This window comes from Berghia stephanieae, chromosome 1 (genome assembly GCF_034508935.2).
Source record: "Berghia stephanieae isolate SIO BIC M18660-M18661 chromosome 1, UCSD_Bste_1.3, whole genome shotgun sequence".
Taxonomy (NCBI): domain Eukaryota; kingdom Metazoa; phylum Mollusca; class Gastropoda; order Nudibranchia; family Aeolidiidae; genus Berghia; species Berghia stephanieae.
This window is the reverse complement of record NC_088360.1, coordinates 92,223,480-92,244,584: the sequence shown is the minus strand read 5'-3', so window position 1 is coordinate 92,244,584 and position 21,105 is coordinate 92,223,480. Positions and strand designations below refer to the sequence as shown.

The 21,105-nt window shown below is 34.0% G+C and overlaps 1 protein-coding gene across 3 annotated transcripts; it reads right to left on the bottom strand.

The window, feature by feature from the left end:
• Nucleotides 1-571: 571 nt before the first annotated feature.
• LOC144962112 (DEP domain-containing protein 1A-like) lies at nucleotides 572-20,420 on the bottom strand. Of its 3 annotated transcripts, none has more exons than XR_013643372.1 (13): nucleotides 20,236-20,418; nucleotides 19,380-19,468; nucleotides 18,900-19,057; nucleotides 17,229-17,342; nucleotides 14,540-14,845; nucleotides 12,532-12,710; nucleotides 11,195-11,335; nucleotides 8,982-10,418; nucleotides 8,465-8,634; nucleotides 7,581-7,757; nucleotides 6,227-6,400; nucleotides 3,525-5,523; nucleotides 572-3,356 (listed from the first exon to the last, which is right to left on the bottom strand). XR_013643372.1 is itself a non-coding variant. In XM_078895076.1 (12 exons), the coding sequence occupies exons 1-12, from the start codon at nucleotides 20,246-20,248 to the stop codon at nucleotides 5,371-5,373; spliced, it is 3,111 nt and encodes a 1,036-aa protein (XP_078751202.1). In that variant the 5' UTR covers nucleotides 20,249-20,420; the 3' UTR covers nucleotides 572-5,370. The 3 variants fall into 3 exon arrangements, 1 of the variants encoding a protein (XP_078751202.1); XR_013643374.1 differs by having other exon boundaries at nucleotides 572-3,244; XM_078895076.1 differs by having other exon boundaries at nucleotides 572-5,523; nucleotides 20,236-20,420.
• Between the last annotated feature and the right edge of the window lie 685 nt (nucleotides 20,421-21,105).

The window sequence follows — 21,105 nt, the reverse complement described above, 5'->3', positions numbered from 1 at the left end:
TGGTAGTGATGATGATGTGTTTGTGGTGGTTACCTCACCGGAATTTTCCCTTAACCCGGAATTTTAAGCTGGATTTTTATTTTCTCCGGTGAAACGAGAGTTTTGACATCACAGCAAGAGTATACCATCAATGTACTTTTAGTTTAAGATCACCTAGAAGTCTCATCCAGACATCAGCACAGGATCTCAGTAAAAGGAACACACCCAAATGTTTTCAAAATATATTAAAAACAACAATATAACGATCAGTGCAAGGAGAAAAATATCACCTCCTAAAACTAACACTATACATTATTGACTGTTTCCCTCTATGCCAAGGACCCCGTAAATGGCCATGACAAAACCAAGTATAATCTCATTCCAAGACAAAGACAAAAAGCAACCCAGAATACAGATAATATAGGGAGATAGAAGTCACAGCAAGTGAGATCCTGCCCACCATAGGAGGTCAAAAGTCCCGCCCATAAGAGGTATTAATCTCTTATTTCCAATGGTATTTGCAGAATACATACATGATAGTGTTGAGAAATGTAATCAAATGTAATTAGAAAGGAATCAAATGACAACCAAGTCACTGGTGACAGTTTTTCTTTATTGTAATAATGAAAACATTAAATACGTGAGGAAATACAAGTAGTAAACTTAGAATGTTTCTAAATTGGTTAATAATTTCATAAAGAGAGACAGACAGGTTTGAATATGAGTATTCATACATTTATTTACGTAACCCTTAACAATGCATTAAGTATGTGTAATATAAAGTGACTCTGCCAAATTCAGGTTGCCTAAATTTTTGACAATTTTGTAACTGTGATGGTGCATAAGGGCAATAATCACTGTTTGCTAAGCAGTCGTCAGAACGCTTTCTTTGATGTCAAGCTGCAAAAAATGGGTGTGGGTAGGTATCTAGTATTAGTATTCATTGTCTAGTGGTAGACGTTGTTTGTCTGTTTTTGTTTTTAAGGGTTTTACGGCACTTGCAACACATTAAGGCCATATCAGCGCCAGTAAAAAGGAAGAAAATGGGATAGTAAAAAGTTCTAGAATTACAATTAAATTAAAGCATCCAAGAAAAGGCAAGACAAAGGGGAATTGGTACAAATAGGAAAAAGATGTATATTCCAAGAGCACAATATCAAAATAGTTAGAGATCACCAAAAAGTCTAATCCAGACACAAGCACAGGTCCCTACTAAGAGGAAAATACTCAAAAGTTTACAAATCAATATATATGTATAAAGTAAACAAAACATAATACAGTGCATAACAGAGAGATGATTTACAAGACAAAAAATATCATCTCCCAAAACTCTATCCCTCCTAGCCAGGGCCAAGACAAAACCAAGTAATTTCATTCCAAGACATAGACAGAAATCATGTTGGAAAACAGATATAGGGGGATAGAAGATACAGTAAGTGCCTCCCTGGCACACACTCAAATGCATACATTATACATTCAAAACAACAAATATAACAATTTACATAATAGAGAGATGATTTACAATGAAAATAATATCATCTCCCAAAACTATAAATATACATTTGACTGTTTCCTTCCCAGCCAAGGACTCCGCTCAGGGAAAGGACAAAACCAAGTAATCTCATTCTCAAACAAAGATAGCAAGTTGGAAACAGGTATAGGGGTATAGAAGACACAGTGACCTTCTTGCCCACTATGGGAAGTCAAAAACCCCACCCCAGTGTGTGTGAGTGGGGTACACCACCAAGTCAAGAGATACTCTGCCCTCATAAAGCTACAAATTGTTTTTTTTTTAATAAAAGGTTACTAAAGAGAATGTCTTTAAAATCCTATATACATATGATTTATAATTATGTGGAGAATGTTTTACGCGAGTAATCAAAGATATATTGATAACATAATATTTGACCTACACCTCTCTGACTAGATAACATGTTTATGACTATGAAGAACTTGGAGTAAAAATGGACTTAATGGAAGACAAAAGTTAAAATGAACCAATAAAATGTTCTTTGACCCGTTAAAAAGTTTATATTAACTCACTTACAGAATTGGATAAATACCTATTAAAAACGTAAATATTCATATCTGGATCATGCTGGATTGATTATTAATATTATATGCAGACATGCCAATTTTCAGAAATGAAACTCAGGAAAATTCTAGTGAGAATCTGGCATTTAAATGAGGATGTCATAATGATGTTAATAATAATGATTTACCTGGAATAAAAGAAACCATCATGAAAATAGCTGAAGATTAGGGAAATCAGGAATGAGAACAAATATCATGATACAACTAAGAGTTGGCAGGTCTGTATTAGTATTAGGCACTTTCCGATGTTTTGGACAAGGAATAAAAATGAGAATAATTCAAGATACATGCTGTTCTGAATATATTTTACAGGTAAATATTGAACTTAAAAAAAAAAATAATAATAATTAAACTGCATGACGTTAAATCAAAACATTGTATATAATTCTGGAAAATGCAATGAAATTTAGGATCAAAGCCTGAGTTTTAAATGCATACAGTGAGCTAAATTTAACACCTTCACAAATGTTGTTGTATTATCATATTAAATGTTTAGGGTTAAAAGGCAATTGCAACATTTTTTTTTTGTAATATCAAAGACATAAGAAGGAAGTCATGGGATAGCCACAAGATTAAAGATACTAGAGCTAATAGCACGAAAGGAAAAGTTATAAGAAGGAAACTGGTTCAAATTTGAGAAAGTGAAAGCGGAAGAAAATCCGCGAACAATCTGTGTATCTAGTTCCAGACTACTTAAAATTCTAAGCTGCTGACAGCTGTGAACTGTAAAAAGTATTGGGTAAAAAAAAATGCATATAACAGCCCTATTTAACATGTTACGTATTTTGTTACTGCTTGAAGCTGTTGTATTCATTGATCAATCTGTGTATCTAGCCTGACCAATGAAAAGTACAGTTCTCTTGTATTCATTGATCAATCTGTGTATCTAGCCTGACCAATGAAAAGTACAGTTCTCTTGTATTCATTGATCAATCTGTGTATCTAGCCTGACCAATGAAAAGTACAGTTCTCTTGTATTCATTGATCAATCTGTGTATCTAGCCTGACCAATGAAAAGTACAGTTCTCTTGTATTCATTGATCAATCTGTGTATCTAGCCTGACCAATGAAAAGTACAGTTCTCTTGTATTCATTGATCAATCTGTGTATCTAGCCTGACCAATGAAAAGTACAGTTCTCTTGTATTCATTGATCAATCTGTGTATCTAGCCTAACCAATGAAAAGTACAGTTCTCTTGTATTCATTGATCAATCTGTGTATCTAGCCTGACCAATGAAAAGTACAGTTCTCTTGTATTCATTGATCAATCTGTGTATCTAGCCTGACCAATGAAAAGTACAGTTCTCTTGTATTCATTGATCAATCTGTGTATCTAGCCTGACCAATGAAAAGTACAGTTCTCTTGTATTCATTGATCAATCTGTGTATCTAGCCTGACCAATGAAAAGTACAGTTCTCTTGTATTCATTGATCAATCTGTGTATCTAGCCTGACCAATGAAAAGTACAGTTCTCTTGTATTCATTGATCAATCTGTGTATCTAGTCTATTTATTTTCATAGAAATATACATAGAAGTACCGAGGAGTTGTTCAGTACTAAAGCAGTTTAATGTGTAAAACAGGTTTATAAATAACACACAAAAACAGCAACGTAATCTGAATGGTTGACTTGATTTTGGAAAGGTGAGAGAATAAAGTGCAAATGTAACAGATAAGGCCAATTTATAGTGATAGTGTATGTCCATGACAAGCTGCCTATTTTACCAGATTGGTGTATAACTATATGCACAAATATGCAGGTCTGATAACCGAATGCAATGATCTTAAATGATCATGATGGACCATATCTTATGTTGGTTTGTGAGTATTTCCATTCAGACCTGCATGTAAGTACACATCATTTTATATTACAAAGTAAAATCAATACTTTAAAATAAATTGATCAACAAGCTCATTAGAAACAATTGTAAACATCACATGGCTGTATGCTCACATGTTATAAAAATTCATGTTACAATCGTGTCTGGATAATCATCTCTGTTGAACTGGGATGGATTTTTTCCACCTTAAAAGGTGATTTGATAGTCCCGATATTGTTGTTCAGTGCGGATAAGAAATGCAATGCATTTTTGTTGTTTAAAAAAAATCTGAATTCCGAAAAAGAAAATATGTGCTAACTGAAAATGCATGATTTCGCCACTTATTTAACATGAATGTTCACTTTCAAATGCTTTAGAATTGATGGAGAGCAGTATAATTTGTACATATCATTTCACATCAACCAAATGGATTACTATGCCTGTATCATTTCCATGGCATTGAACACTTGAGCAGTAGGAAAACAATTCCATCAATGGAAATGTTTTCGACTAAATTAAAGGAAAAACAAAAACAAACAAAAAAAACCCCAAAAAAGCAAAAAGTTCTAGACTATTTGACCAAATTAAGTCTATTTTTTTTTTTGTTTGGGTTAAATATTGCCTGTCTTTCATGTTAGAGCTGGAAATTTACATGTATGAAATCAGTGAACAGAAATTAAGCTCTGTAACATCATCACTTGCACCCACTACTTATTTCGCATTACAGGGAACATCAAAATTGAGATCAATAATAATTTGAAAGATAAATGACAATTCTTTACTGATCTGGACAAGGTGACAAAAGATTTTGCCAAGTATCAGAGTGCCTAAGAAAATATTTTTTTTTATTATTTAAAAAAAGTGTATTTAGAAAAGATTCAGTAACGAAAGTCTTTTTTTTTTAATTGCCAAAAATATTCACTTCTCTTTTTAAAAGATGCCCATTTTCAAGAAATTTTCTCCATGACTTAGCATCTGATGAAATGAGAGACACAATTTGAAATGTGTTTTTCATAGTTTGAAAGGCTTTACCATTTTGACTTGATTAAGAATTTTTTTCAAAATGTGAATAATTAACCAAATGCCTCATACCTTATATCTCTATTTATGTGACATTTCTGAAAAATAAAAAGGATGATCAGATTATTTAGACACGACTGTACGTTTTAAAAATCAGAGAAATCATAAAAAGACTGATTAAAATCATTACTTTTTGGATGTGCATTAAAAAAAAAAAAGAAAAAAAACCCAATATAGCTGGATGAACCACTTTGATTAAGCACAACACTTAGCAAGATAAAAAATTATAATCACAAGAAAAGTGGCTTTATAATCAACATTTTAAAAACAAAGAAAAAGACAGGCATTGGAAGGACGGAAGAAAAATGGGTAAAGTATAAAAAATACCTTACATCATTTAACATAGAAATCTTGGTAACAAATGTAGTGGTCAGATCAATCTATAAAACAAAACAATCAGAGACGCAACCCTTTCAGACGATTCATCGGTCTGACAACCAGAGGTGGTTTCAGTTTTGGCTTAGTCTTGGATGTTGCTTGCAGGACTTCAGACTCTGATTCACCTGTTGGGAACCGCTTCTTATATATTGTTGGGTATGTCACCTGAAACTGAAAGAAATTTAAAACAAAAAAAAGGTTACAACAGTGACAACAACTGCAAGCAATAGCACTTGTCTAGATCTTAACTTTTCCATTATTTCTTCCCTTCATTATAAATAAATCAATCAAGAGCAAGGTTTGATGCAGACATTGGTAATCGTGTCTCTTCAATCTTCTCTGTCATCAGATCTCTCGAGAAATCCACATCCCTCATTACCTACCTTACATATACATCTTGAGATCCCGTACATAGTCATTTTCTCTCTGTTTTTTCCCTTCTATTTTACCTGTTAACACTTGTTTTTTCTATGCCATTCTTTCTGTAAATGAGACCAAGAAATCTCGCTTTTTATTCTGATCACCTTGCAATGCAATGGTTGTCTTTGTGCTAATCAGATAGAATACTTCTTCACTTCTTGCTTTATCTTTTCATGGTATATTTAGTTTTCTCCTGAATAACCACTTTTCTGCTGCTGCAATTCTCTTTTCACATTCATTACTGATTATCCAGCATTCACAGCCATACATAAGTACAGAGCAAACACACACACATAAGTCTTAAAATAGAACAAACATAATGTAAACTCCTGATAACATTTTACCTGCATAATTAATAAATAAAATATAAAGAGATTACTAGCTAGTGATAATCATTTCTATTTGCTTCAATGAATACTAACCATCCTTAACAACATTTAAGATTTCAAACTACCTGCTTTAATCGTTTATGTTTCTCTTTGATTGACATCTTAGTATCCTTGATTATGCTTTCAAGCAATTCTTCCATGGCCTGTCTCGACACAGTGTTATTCTTCTTTTCAAAGTCAGTCACACTGATCTTCTGACAGTATTGCAAAGGGGTAGGTTGACCAGGGGAGTAACTTATCTGTGGGTAAAATATTATAAAACAATCTTTATGATGAGAATAGATGATAAAGATACAAATTAGAACTTTTCAAATTTGGGAGTAAAGTAGATGACAAGGATGCCACATAGATTTCTGTATATTTTCAAAAAATTAAAAATGGACATTCATACTGATTTTAGCTTGTGTGAGATCCTGTCTGTCAGAATAGATATGCGGTACATTTTGTTTATTTATCTTATTCCTCTTTATCTTATTTGTTTATTAATCTTTTGTTTGCTTTGCAGTGCAAACCATTGAAATTTATTGGGTTTTGTTTAAAGTTCAACCCCTGATCAGAGGGTTGGATTTTATTGTATCCTAACATATCGAACCATTCTGACAATCTCACAAACAAAGCAAAGTCACACTGCTGTTACTGTCCTCTTAAAAAAAAACCCAAAAAACTTGAGCTTTTAATATAGCGCAATATTCACTAAACATGCTCATAGTGCTTTACAAGGGATCCCTGACCAACAGCAACACGTAACATATAGAACGAGACATGACGCCTGTTAGGCGATATTACAATTTTTTTTCGACATGGACAACGCATAAGCACCTTAGTTCACTCACTAATTATTTTTTTATAAAAGTAATTTAAGTCTTATATCTTAATACTACAATTTTATTTTTTATACTCTATATAGCCGAATCCAAACTGTAACCCCAATTTTCTCAAACTAATTCCTGTGACTTAAGTACTTTTACCACTTGGCTCTTCAATTCATTCATAACAATAGACTATGTGTCAATAATTTACATGAGAAGTTTTGTCAGTACCAATGGCATGGGTACCTAAGACATAATTAATTGTACAATACATTTTAAACATGTGAGAACTGAGATAGACTTGAGAATTCAATTGATGTTCAAAAAATCAACCAACAATATAATTTAGAGCTTTAAAAAGACTACATAATCCATAACCCTTAATCTTGAATTCCTTCCACCAAAATTATATTCTTTTCTTCACAGAAAAAAGAGAGGGTGGGGGGAAGAGACTGAATTAGCAAGCCTATCATTATCAAGATTTTAAAATAAAAATAGATGGTCAAAGAAGGTAATATTATTGTTATAAAATCTGCCTGCTTATATGACAAAATCTTAATTTTTATTACAACTGATTACAAAAAAATTAATGTTCAATTCAATAATTCACCTGTGGTCTTTGCATTTGTTTCAGCCTTTCAGAAACTTGAGTTTTGATGTCATTTGGAGGAGTGAATATGTCCATGTAATAGTCAAACATAAAAGACAACAATTGTAAGACTAACATCTCATCCATGTCACTTTCTTTTTTAGTACGAATGATGGACCGATAAAATGTCTCCAAAACCTATAAGGGAAAAAAATGTTTATCAAAATTATATATTCATTAATATACTCTAAGCTATATGCAAAAAAATGAATTCTCTGGGTGAAATTTACTCTTTACTTATAGGAAATCACAAGTAGCCTTTTTAAAAACCAACCTAAAATACAGGTCTTCCACAAGCAACAAACAAGTTTTTTGACAGCCAGGCACTCATTTTAAACCTGAGTATGGTGAGAGAATGTGTGTAAAAAGACTGTTCCAAGGACTCTATGTGCTGCTCAGAGTGGGACTCGAACCCAGGACCTTCTGATCTGAAAGTGAGTGTCATATCACTAGACCGCATTGCAGCAACATTTTTCTTTAAAAATTTGGTAAAAAGAACCAGAATTTGGAGGAAAAAAATCCAAATTTGGCAAATTTTTGCTTATAAAAAATCTGTGTATATAGATTAAATAAGTAAGAAACAGTAAATCAGGATCTTTTTCTTTCCAAAACTAAAAGCATACACAAAAAAATGTTTCTTATTAATTTACCTATTACTACATTCTTGTAGTGGCCTTGAGGCATTATTACAATGGGACAATTAGGATCTGAAAGTCTTTATTATGAAAATGAATAGACAACTGCCATAAACAATATTAAGAAACTTTTCCAATGAGAAATGAGAATGACACATTATGGCAACCACATAACTTGAGAAGATGTCGAAAAATGACAATTAAACATACCAAACTTCTAGTAGTTTGTGTGTAATCAAGACACAAGTTGGGGTTAGCAGTCATTTTGGCCATCATCTTGAAAAGCATATGGAGTTTTCTCCGATTTCCAGGAGCGATAAGTAGTGTGAACAACTGAAGACAATTTTTCACTCTCTCCTCAGACAAGCGAGTTTGGGGATCTTTAAGAGTCAAAGCAATAATGTGAAAATATCAATAAAAGACTTTGTAAATTAAAAATAAGAAGAAATGACTGGTATTTAACCTACTTCTAAAAATATATAGTTTAAAGCTGTAATACGGTGAATCCAAACTAATTTTTCTCAATCATCAATAAAACATCTAAATTATGAGTTATGACAAAATCGTATTCCCTTCGTCTCAGTTGAATTATTAATTTTGAGGAAAAGTCTTATCTTTAGGGTTCTTCTTCCTTCACTTCTTCTTTAAACATCTCTACATACAATTAAAAATCTCACTAGATATTTTGAAAAATTATCATCCACATAATATATGAGATGTTACTTACAACACATGAAGCTGTTGGCATGGGAGTAATATCTCTTGTTGCTAAGATGACCAAAAAATGGTGTTGAGCTTGACAAGCTGGCACCATTTTGAAATCGACTGAAACTATTAATTCCAGATGCATTAAGTGGAGATAAAGGTGTTGAGGTCATTTGATGAAAATTTCCCTTCAGAGCTGATAAGGATTTTGTCTGCAAAGGATTATAGCTATGAGGTGAGAGGTTTGTTGTGCTACTACTTCTTTCTTTTGAAGCATCCAAGACAGGCCGATAACCTGGACCATAACCACTAGAGTTGTTTTGGGATGAATCTAAGTAGTTGTGAAGTGAAGTCATAGAGTGAAAAGGTGGAGGTGTATTTACATTCTTGGTGGAATATTGGATATCTTTAAGGGAGACTTGAGACAGATATTGAGTTGTAGGGCGTGGTGGTATTTGGCGAAATGAATTATATTGATGCATAGATCTATAATCATCATATTGAGTAGAGAAAGAATTGTTTGGAGATAGGCCATTAAAGTTCTCACACTCAGAAACTGGTTTTAATCTGTCACATAGACTGTCTTGTGATTCCCACAAATATTCTGGTTCATCTTCGACTGAATGATTAAGACCACAGACAGATGTATTGTTATGTTGTACATCAAAATTATGAATGCTTTTTCTTAAAGGATAGTAATTGTATCTATTTCCACCATTGTCTGATCTTGATTTTGAAGCAAATGATTTACTTTTTTGTATTCTTCTCTGTATTTTTGATGTGGTCAAATTATTTCTGCTTCCTAATTCATTCAAATGAATATACTCCAAGGATCCTACTCTTTCAAAGTTAACAGGGTGGACATGATGAACAAGATCCTCTGTGCTTGCACTAAAATGAGTTTCAATTGGTGAAAAGGAGCTGTGTTCCTCCTCTTGATCACAATGCCTGTAATCAGTACAAACCCCATTCTGATAAAAGACACGGGTGACTGTATGATTATCAGGACCAAAAGCTGTCTCAAACTTTGAAATTTTCAAATTCGGAGTCGACCCAAACTTTCTCATGGGTAATGCGTTATACTTTCTTTGTGGCAGACCACTGGATGAATGGGCACTTCTGGATAATTGCTGCTTTCCACATCTTGTTTTATAACGTCCATATTTACAATAACTGCCTTCATGAGCAATATTTATACAACTTCCAAACATTTTATTGTTAAAAGCATGCTGCATACCGTCTTGCTTTTCAAAACTTTCACTTGTAAAATCATTATCATTATGAAAACTTTCATTAATGTATCCATCATCTGTAGCACCCAGTAAGGAATATTTTTTTGACAGGTCTAAAATTATATTTTCAAGTGATGCAGTTGTCCAAAGATTTTTAATAATAGATTCTCTTTCTTTATTTATGAAAAATTCATCAGACTGATTTGAAGATCTACTGCTGGCAGCAACTGTGGATGGTAGAGATAGTCAATAAATATTAAATGCTGGTGATGACATGACAAATGATATCATCTTATCATTCTATCATTTGTTCAAAATTATGACTAGAGGGAATTGAAAATCAGAGTTTTAGAAACATGACATGAAAAGGCAAGTTTTACTTCTATCTAATAATGCATTCTAAGCTTACTTTGAACTTTCCATGAAGATATTATTAATATTAATAAAGTAATTAAACATGAATGTTTATAAAGCACATTTTCACAGAATAACCATGCTCAAAGCATTTTGCATTGCTTCATTCATACCCCCAGTAGGTCAAATGGAACCAAATTTTCATTCCATACAGTAAAGTCACCTGTTAGGTATCCTTTTTGTACAAGTACTCTTACCATATCTGTCACTACATACAGCCAGGTCCTTACTCCCAAAGTCAAGTGGGGTTATAGTAATTTAACCAAAAACACAAATCTAGCACTAGGATTTTGCAATCATTGTCATCCATCCAATCATGCTTGGATTTATCACAAGACAGGAAATTGTTCTGCTGAGCCGCTGATGTCAAAACGATTTTGGTTTCAAGACTAAAAGGGAACCTCTAAATAGCAGACAATGATCATACTGTTCATACCTGACTAGCAAACAAAATTATATGTACATTTTAAACATCCTTTTAAGTTTGAGATCTATTTAGCCACAGAAATTCTAGATTTAATTAGCAATAATAAAGGACAAGATAAATGAGGATAAATAATTTTTAAAACATTGAAAATATTTTACAAACCAAAGACATTTGTAATGGCATCATAGAGATGGAATGGAATCAAAGGCTCCTCTAGTCCCAAGAAATAATTTTTGACAACAGCAAACACATCTTTCTCGAACCCAGGATAGTTTGGTAGTCCTTCCTCACGGTGCTCAGGCCCTGTAAAATTCACACAGAACTGGATCAGAAGTGACTGCTTGCATGCATTCGTCCCATATATTGCATGAGTTATTTCATTTCATGACAATCAGACAATCCTCTCCATTATTTACTTAACATCTGTTTGACAGCATGATAGTTTTAAGTGCCATCATTTTTGTTTTGATAAAAAACAACAACAACAAAAAACAGAGCATTTATATAGCCCACTAAATATGCTCAAAGTGATTTACAAGGTGACCCTGACCAACAGCCAAACGTGACATATAGAATGAGGCACGACGCCTGCTAGGCAATAATACAATTTTTTTTTTTAGTTTTCCCGACAGAGACTACGCTGTTAACGTCCAGGTACTCATTTTACACCTGAGTATGGTGAAAGAATTGAATAAAGAGCCTTTTCCAACGACTCAACTATGCGCAGAGCGAGGCTCAAACCCAGGACCTTCCGATCCGAAAGCGAGTGTCATACCACAAGACCTCATAGCCGCAAAATTGTAATATGTAAATAAATATGTTTTGACAAATTGATTTTTGTAAAAAAAAAAAAAATCAACTTATAAATTTTTAAAAATCTTTATTAGTCATGGGTGTAATTGATTACATTATTTCTGATTTACTCTTAGATATGTCTGTCTCTTTGCTTTGTGACAACTCGGCTTTCAAGGACACATATACAAGCAGCCTTAATTAAGTCATTCACAAAACCAAGTATGCAACATATCTTAATATCAAAATAATCAATCCCTGGAAAATAAACAAATAGACCCTCTTATTTAAGTCTCAAAATCCTGAATACCTTGGTAAAAGACCTCTAATCTGTTTTTATATATAATCTCCCCCTCCCCCTCCTAAAACAAAACAAACAAACAAAATTTTTGACCTCCTAGGGAGTTTTGAGCCAGAAATATCAATGTTACAAATATCCATATCTTTTTTTTTGCTATACTCATTTTTTGTTGTTGCATACTCAAATGTCAAAATATGACAAAAGTTTCATATATGACAGGCAGACAGAATATGATAAAATCCTAGTTATGATGCAAACAAAAAATGTGTTTAACAAAATATACACTTTGGAAAAAAAGAAAATAAAAATCTTTTTTTTTTTGGTAATAAAATGTTGTAATGAAAATGCACTACAATTGTTCAATAGGCTACAACAGGCTTATTTAGATAGTTTGACTATAACTTACATCTAGCGAGGCATTTCATGGCTGAAAGAACCCATTGAGGTAAATGATCTTCGGGTGAAATATTAGTAACTGTCCCATTTTTATTTAAGTAAACACAGTTGTGCATTATGTAGGATCCGTCAATCAAGTCCTCTGAGAGAACATCTGCAATTCTTGTGATTCCGAGGGTGTTTTTCAATCTGTGGTTAAAAAAAACAAAGAAATTCCACAATAAATCATAATTGTCTTCTTGTTTCCTCGCTATGTAGAAACCTCAGTTTGAAGACCTAATTAGCAACAAATAAAAATTAACATAAGAACTTGATGAAGGAATGTTGAGCATATGAAATAACAAGGTGTATTATATATACCATTATTCTGGAGTAGAGTGAAAGCTTTAAAAAGTTGACAGAGCAAATACATGTCTCAATAACCCAAGCACTAACATTACTGAACAAACATCAGGAGTCTTAATAAAAAAATAAAAATTTTAATCTAGTTCGGTGTTCCCTTCTAATAAACTACCTCCTCATATAAGCTGACTGACTCAGTCAGACTGACTATTATGTGCATTAAAAAAATATGAAGCTTTCTAGGAAAAGGAGGTTCGATAACTCAATATGTGACACTCACTTCAAAATCAAAGGGACATGTTTCAATATGAGGTTTAGTTTGTTTTTTATTTTTTTATTTTCTTTTCCTTGTACAATCAGCGATGATTGTATAGCTGCGTAAGTTAGACCACTCCCCCCTTTGCCAGATACAAGTGTTCTAAAGGATACTTTTATGGATTTGAAGATTGTTCAACACTGTTATAATAGTAGGTAAGCTAATATATACAAATAAATACTAAATAAATAAAAAACATGAGTTTCAACATGAGATGGAGGAATATTTAAAAGATAACCCTCCCCCCCCCCCCCCAACCGCATGGTTTACACTGCTTGATTTCATTTGATACAGGTCTTTATGTAATTCTATGATGAGGCCATATAATCCTTCGCACAAATTTGTTATTTTAGCTCCAAGCTTGTTTCAATGAATAACCATTCCAACTTTTCCATGTGTCATCTATTTCACGAATTTTTCACAAATAAAAAGAATAGATCAATAAACTAAGTCTAAGAAAAAATGTAAATACAAGGGCTGTCCCATAATTAAGGTAAGCAAGGTCGTAGTTACGAAATGTGTTGAGCAAATCTAATGAAACTTACAAAATAGATGTACATACCATTTGTCTACTTTTCTACGTAATTGCCATGCTCATTGATGCATTTACTCCACCGCAACAGAAGGGCAAACATACCTAAAAAATTGACGTCAAGACCCTCAAACTGTTTGTGCCAGATCAGGGCTATGAGGAGCAGTAGCAAAACTTCCCATCCATGAGTTTTCAGACAGTTTTGTGATGTTTGCGGCATGTGGTGTTGTATTTGTATTGTTGTGTTGGAAAACAATGCCCTTGCTTAGCCACCCCGGTCTCATTCACTGCACGACCTCCCTCAACTTGTCCAATGTTTTGCAATGTCTAGCTGTATTTATTGTCTGATCACATTTTTAAAAGTCCACCAGAAGAACACCTTTAGTACCCCAGAACACAGTGGCCACAATTTTTTTTCCGCTGAGTGTTGCACCTTGAATTTCTTAACTGGCGATGAAGATGGATGTTTCCACATCATTGAGTCCCTCTTTGATTCTGATGTACTGTGGTGAACCCATGTCTCGTCACCAGCGATCACATGGTCAATAACTCATTCATATCTGCTAATACCACTAGGTCCCATATGCGGTTGACTTTCATTTCATCATTGAAGCCTTGAAGGAGATTTTGAGACACTTGTTCACAGTGATCCTTATGACCACCTGTCAGCTGTTTTGGGACCCGTCGGGCTGACACTTTTCTAAATTCTAAATGAATAGATCTTTAATTTCCAGTTTACAGATTTTAGATACAACATGCAGTTCATGAGTTATGGCATTACTTACCTGAATTCCTGGACAGCCCTCGTAATAAAAAATGTAAACTAACCTGAAAATAAAAGTCCTCTTCCATACTTCTGTAATTTCAGAGCTGGATAAGATTTTAGGAACAATGCGACAAGCTGGGTACTTTTGTTTATTTTGCTCCTCTGATCCTTTGCTGATACTTGTCTTAGATAACGGTTTAGGGTCAGCCTTTTTTGGTAGTGGATGAATAATTTTGGTTTTATCCTTCTTTGAATCAATGTCTTTTTGTAACATTGAATAATGAACGGTTTGACCAAGGCATGCATCATTTCTTGGAGCAAGAGGTAAACGAGTAATCTTTAGTTTTGAAGGTGAAACAGGCAGTAATCTGTGTTTGAATAAACGAAATATAGTTTGTAAAAATAATATAGGAATTAGTTACCATATCATCTTCTTATCTAATATGCTATTACTTCCTATTTAAATTGTATAAGAGAAAAAAAAGTTTTTAAAAACCCCCAAAAATAAATGTACTAAAAAAATATCATATGAATAATTATTTGAAAAATGCTCTTATCATTGTTTCAACTGTTCTCCTGTTGGCGCAGATAATATTCCATCTGACAAATACAAAGCGTTCCAGTTCCTTGAAGTACTGAGAAAGAAACATTTTATTCCATCTGTCAAATACAAAGCGTTCCAGTTCCTTGTAGTACTGAGAAAGAAACATTTTTTGCCAATATGTTGTGCTTGATCATTCCATATAATAGATAAGAGGATGACCTATGCAATTGCTATGTCTAAGTATTGATGGTAGTGGATTGCAGTGGCTTGAAACCCTGTCCAGTCAGTATTGAAAGATTTAACAGCATATATGAAACCTATTGATTGGTAATATGAGCACAATGGAACAGTATGACACAGCAGTCTGCTCAATAATTTAGAGGTACCAGATTTGACGATTACACACCACACCACACTGTGTGGCTTTGAGCTAGTCATCTCACTTTAGATCATGGGGTTCTGTCCTAATAGCAAGTCACAGTGGTTCTTATTACTCAAAGAAAATTTAATCCTGTATGAAAACATTTCATTAAAAAAAAAAAAACAAAGAAGAGAAAGAGAGAGAGAGAGAGAGAGAGAGAGAGAGAGAGAGAGAGAGAGAGAGAGAGAGAGAGAGAGAGAGAGAGAGAGAGAGAGAGAGAGAGAGATATCAAATGTTGAATTAAAAAGCAAATTTATAATACAGTGGTGATCGCCTAAATGCCTGTTGGCATAGTGCTCGTTTTGCCTAAATGCCCGCTAATTTGATGAAACGGAATGATTTCTCTTTAAATTACAACTCTAAATGCACATGTTTTAAAATGGAATTCACCTTATTGCCCACTCTAAAAAAAAAAAAATAAATAAAAGAAAAAGAATTTCTCTGAACCATTTGCGGTCAAAAGAATTGATTCATTCCCTGTTTGTGAGTCTTATTTGACAACTAATAATACTGCCCTGAATAACTATAAATTAATCTTACAATTGCTCCACCCTCACTCTCTCCAGCAGTTTCAATCTCATCCCATGTCCCTCAAACTGCTTTCTCTCCATGTAGCATCCGATCAGCTTCTTACAACTGTCCACTTGCTGTTGAAAAGGACAATTATAATTGCCTACCAAAGTAAGTCAGGTAAACTTCGCCAACTCAAATCACACATGCCCACAATATGTAAGGTCTTGTAGGGGCTTTTGATTTTACACAAACATCTGCCTCTTTTTATTACATCCTTCTTTGAAGTCACTCAACATCTACCATCTATTCTCAAACCCTGTAGACTGGACCACGAGCCACAATGTCTGCCCTGGTAGGGCTTGATGTCCTTCAACATTACAGAAGAATCTCATATTGAGGTGCAAATCATAAAGACAAAGTTCTCATGGAATGGTGTATCGATAAGTTCAAAGTGCAATTCTCATAGAGAAATCACGAGAGCTTGAACTGAGCAACATGAAAAAATGTGAAAATCAGTTGAATGCACACGCACACACATACACACACGCTTTCTCACTGTGTGTAAGAGAGTTTGTACCTAAATTTAGACAGTAACAAAACTTGTTAAGTATAGTGACAAAAAGGATGCCTAACAGACAACTTGTACTATTTGAAATGTTTAAAATGGCCTGCTGGTGGAATAAACTAAACTAAGCACTGGGGAACACAATAATCATTTTGAATCAGTTGAAATGCTTGATATAAAAGTTTATATATGCCTTTATCTTGCTCTTGATCAACTTCATCTAAATGTCTGATCAGCCTAAATGCCCATTTCTTCTGCTTCCCAACCATCAGGCACTGTTTGAAGATTAAACACAACACATGATCCATAATGATGGCAAAATATGCTCCTTTGTTGAAGAATGTGATTTCAAATATATATTAAAGCAAATATAATGAAATGCTTAAGACGAAAAGTACAAGTGAATTTTTTTTAAAACAACCCCCCCCCCCCCCCCCAAAAAAAAAATAACATGCACATTTGACCATTCCCTTCTATGGAAGAACTCCAGCCAGGGCTTGGGCAAACCAATTGTCTCATAAGGACAGAAAGTTTTATATATGTACAGGGACATCAGACATACTGGGTAGAATAAAGAACAAGAGATATCCCCAAAAATAGGTTGACAAGCTGGGTGGTGGTGGTTGGGGGGAGGGGGCGAAGAGGAGAAAGCCACTTACCCTATAAAAATTGAAACTGATTACAATGACAGTGAACCAAATAAATTACCTGTACAAACGGCTATCTTGAACAACTGTTTTATGCTGCATTGCTTTTGAGACTTTGACCTCTTCAAATATGCCTGCATTGTAGAGCTTGTTTAATAAAGAAACAGCTTTCTCTCTGAGTTAGGAAAAAAAACACCCAAACATTAGGTATCCCAAACTAAAATGTCATTATACAATTAGCAAAAATTAAATTACAAAGCCACATGTGACTTCCCAAACCATGGAAAATAACACTTTATTTATCAAAATCGGAAAATAAATTTAAAAAGAATGGGTTTTTAATTTGTGAAGAAAACTAAATTTTGGTTGGGGAAAGAAAAAAATAGGCTATATTTACATAGACGGTGCTGAATAAACCGAGCAGGCCCAATATTTGCTACTGTAATCTTCAAAGGCTACTGATTATAATAGTATAAATCTTTTTTTTTACCATTAACGTAAGTTCAAGAGAGAGAGAGAGACTGTTCAAATAGACCTCATTTTTTTATGATTTGTGAAAAAACATAAATCTGGTATAGGGGACGAAAAAAAAAGGCTTTGTTTATATGGATGGCGCTATGTATTGAAGCAAGCTAGCAGGCCCAATTTGGGATCTTATAATCTTCAAAGATTACTGATTTTAATGGTATAAGTTTTTCAGCAATACCTTAAATTCAAGAGAAAGAGAGATTGTTCAAAGAGACCTACAATTTGATGATTGGTGAAGAAACAATCACCTGTTAAAAGCAGTAGTTTGGGATACCTACAAACATGTGATAAAAAACTCAAAACAAACAAATTTTTAAAAATATTGTGGCTTTGTATGAAATTGCATACATGCTGGTCCCAAACCTGGATAAACTTGAAAATTGAATTTCAAGTCTCTTCCCCCCCCCCCCCCCCCTTGCCCTTCTTTTTGACAACCCCTCTATAAAGACATTTTCCCCATCCTGACAATGTTGTTATAGAGAGGTTGCACTGTACTATGTTTAGTGCAACCCACTTATAATGACATGACACCTAAGTCCAGATTTTCCACATATGTATCATTAGTAACAAAAAACATACCAAAGTGTCATACATTTTTGTAAAAATCCTATACAGCAACATGGCAGCTTGTTCACAATTATCAAGTTCCATGAGAAAATCAAATATGGGTTTGAACCACAGAGAAAAAATTGCAGTGACTGCAGATAAATGCTGAAACGTGTTTCTAAGTTGAGGCAAAGGAGACAAAAAGCAAGCTTAGGTGGTGCTGCCAGTTTCAAAAGCCTTCACTAGGCTGTCGAACTCTGTAGCACTCGCTCTTTGCCAAAGGTATAGTTTCTTGTCACATGTAGCGCAAGTGGGCACCTTGTTGATAGTCCACTGGCTAGTAAAAACTTGTGCAATGCAAAGTGCCAGTGTGAGCTAAGGTAACTTTCAGTTTCACTTTGCCTCACATAAGGATCACACCTCTGATGCTCCCTCTGATGCTGATGCAGCTGGTCCATATATTGTACCATTGCATTCCATTCATGGTAGTTAACCCCTCCCCCACCTTCGGTTCTCCACTATAACATTTTTTTTCTATATTGTTATAGATAGTTTGCACTGTATTTAAACAATGACCTAATTTTAAATGTAGATTATCCAACATGTAATAAACAATGCAATTTACCCCCCCCCCCCCCCCCATAATCGGGTATTCTACCTTTTGACATCTGAGCCAAAGCTCCTGTTTGATTTTAAGTACTCAAACAACCAATCTGCAGCAGAGGAACCTGAGAAGCAGTTATCAAATGATCTCATGAATCGCCTGTGTCGCCCACAAGGCAGATTCTCTCGAAATGCTGATATCACATCATTCCACTGAAACAAAGAGAATATGAAAATAATTCAAATTGTATTTTTTTTAAAGTAATTTCTTAACATAAAGCATTAAAGTAATGAAAATTTAAACCAAAAGAAAAAAAACCCTCCCCTCCCCCCCCCCCCCCCCCACCAAAAAAAACCCCCAAAAACAAAACAAAACTGAAGGCGCAAATGAAAGGAGGTGGTCAAAAAAAAAAAGTGCAGTGATCTCTGAAACAAGCAAAAATTAGTTTTGAAAACAAAAAAACAAAATCATAAAAGCAAGAAATTACACCACAATTTAAATCATCTTGGCAGATCTTGGCAGATAAATTCTCACCAGTCGGGTGGCTTTATATGGGCCAGTATAAGGGTCCACTTCTGCGTCATTGCTTGTTTTTATGCTTGAGGCTGATGGCATCATATTTCCTGAAATAAAAAAAAACAGATTGAAAAAACAATAAATTAAAAAATCATAAAATCAGCAAAGTCCAGAATCAGAACGTGTTTTCTCAACCCATGGTGCTTGTAACACATAATATATTTTCTTTAGTAATGATATTACTATAATTTATAATAGAGCATCCAAAGCCCACATAAGTTTTATATTTTGGGAGACTGAGTCTATATACCCCATGAAAATAAAGCTTAATTTCTGAATTTCAAAATGATATCCAACACTTGAAATACTTGAAACAAAATTACTGAAAACAATAAAAGTGAAAGTGGGCCATGTTGCCTGCAAAGCCCAAACTTTCCTGATTTCCGAAAGATGCTGCCCAAACTTTCCTGATTTCCGAAAGATGCTGGTTTTGAGGCAGCAGTGAGATCACAGATTCTCTCTGTAAAAAAAATTGACTAAAATTTTCAACAGAAAAATATAATAGGCCTACATAACTCTGGAACCAATAGTAGTGGCAGTGGCAGTGGTAGAGAAACTTAATACTAATAAGGTATAGAGTTTAGAGTTTTCTAGTCTTAGTAAAGGTGTTTTCCCTATTACTATTAGGGTTAGTTAAAGGTACTAGATTTGATTTTTTCTTAGGGTCAGTTGAGGGAATATTTAGGTTGTTTAAGTTTGTATGAGGAGCTTTCGGAAGGCCTCCCTTTACTTTAAAACCAAGGTAACGGCAACGGCAACATCAGACAACAGAAAGCGAAAGTAGAAAGTTAATCAAAATAACAGAAACATTTACCCCGTCCATTCATTCAAATTCGACGAGATTTCTATGTTAACTGTATTATAACTAGAATTGATAAAACAATCACAGTTAAAGTTGAATTTGAAGGATTTTTTTCCTGATTTGAGAAAAATAACATGGTTTATCAGCCACCAATATCCATGTACACAATCAAAACACGATCATCTTTTCTTGATTGGTGCCGGGTTGCCAGATTATTTTTCAACAAAATGCCAGGGAAGACTCAAAAATGCCAAAACACTCAAAAAGATGCCAAAGTCTGTTGACTCCCACCCCCACTAAGAAAACTACTCACTTTTGATAGACAATTTACTGTCATATCCTGGTGGCTTGCGTGTTTTCTTTTCTTTTTCTTTTATTTTTTTTTTTTGTTTTTGTTTTTTTTTTTTTTTTTGAATTATACTAAATTTCCTGTTGGGGTAATTATTTACCTACTGACTACTAAGTGGAGTGCTAAACTACTACACCACGGTTGGATTTTAAGAATGAAAAAGAAATGTGAAGATGTTTGTTTTTACGCGTTTAGAAATAATTAAGAAAAGGTGTCATTTGAAGTATAATATACAAGAAAAGAAAATGCCAAATGAAAATGCCAAATGCCAAATGATTTTTCTAATGCCAAACGGTTTTCAAAAATGCCAGATTTTTGGAATCTGGCATTTAAAATGCCAAACTGGCAACCCTTGATTGGTGCCAATTGTCTGGCCAGGAAGACTAATGATTGTAAGCGAATTACTATACCAACAATTTATAAGTTCATGAATGGCTTTGTTCTTGCGATAGAGTCTAATGAGAAATAAATAGAAAATAAGCCATACTTTTATGTGATCCTGAATTATAAGTAAAATGATTTCCTGTCTTTCG

What these genes read in the sequence shown, in the direction of transcription:
- LOC144962112 (XM_078895076.1), bottom strand. An exon ending in CATATAAAGCCACCCGACTG is followed by an intron (nt 19,058 to 19,379) that starts GTGAGAATTTAT and finishes TCTTTGTTTCAG; the next exon opens with TGGAATGATGTGATATCAGC. An exon ending in AAGAGGACTTTTATTTTCAG is followed by an intron (nt 12,711 to 14,539) that starts GTTAGTTTACAT and finishes TTTTAACCACAG; the next exon opens with ATTGAAAAACACCCTCGGAA.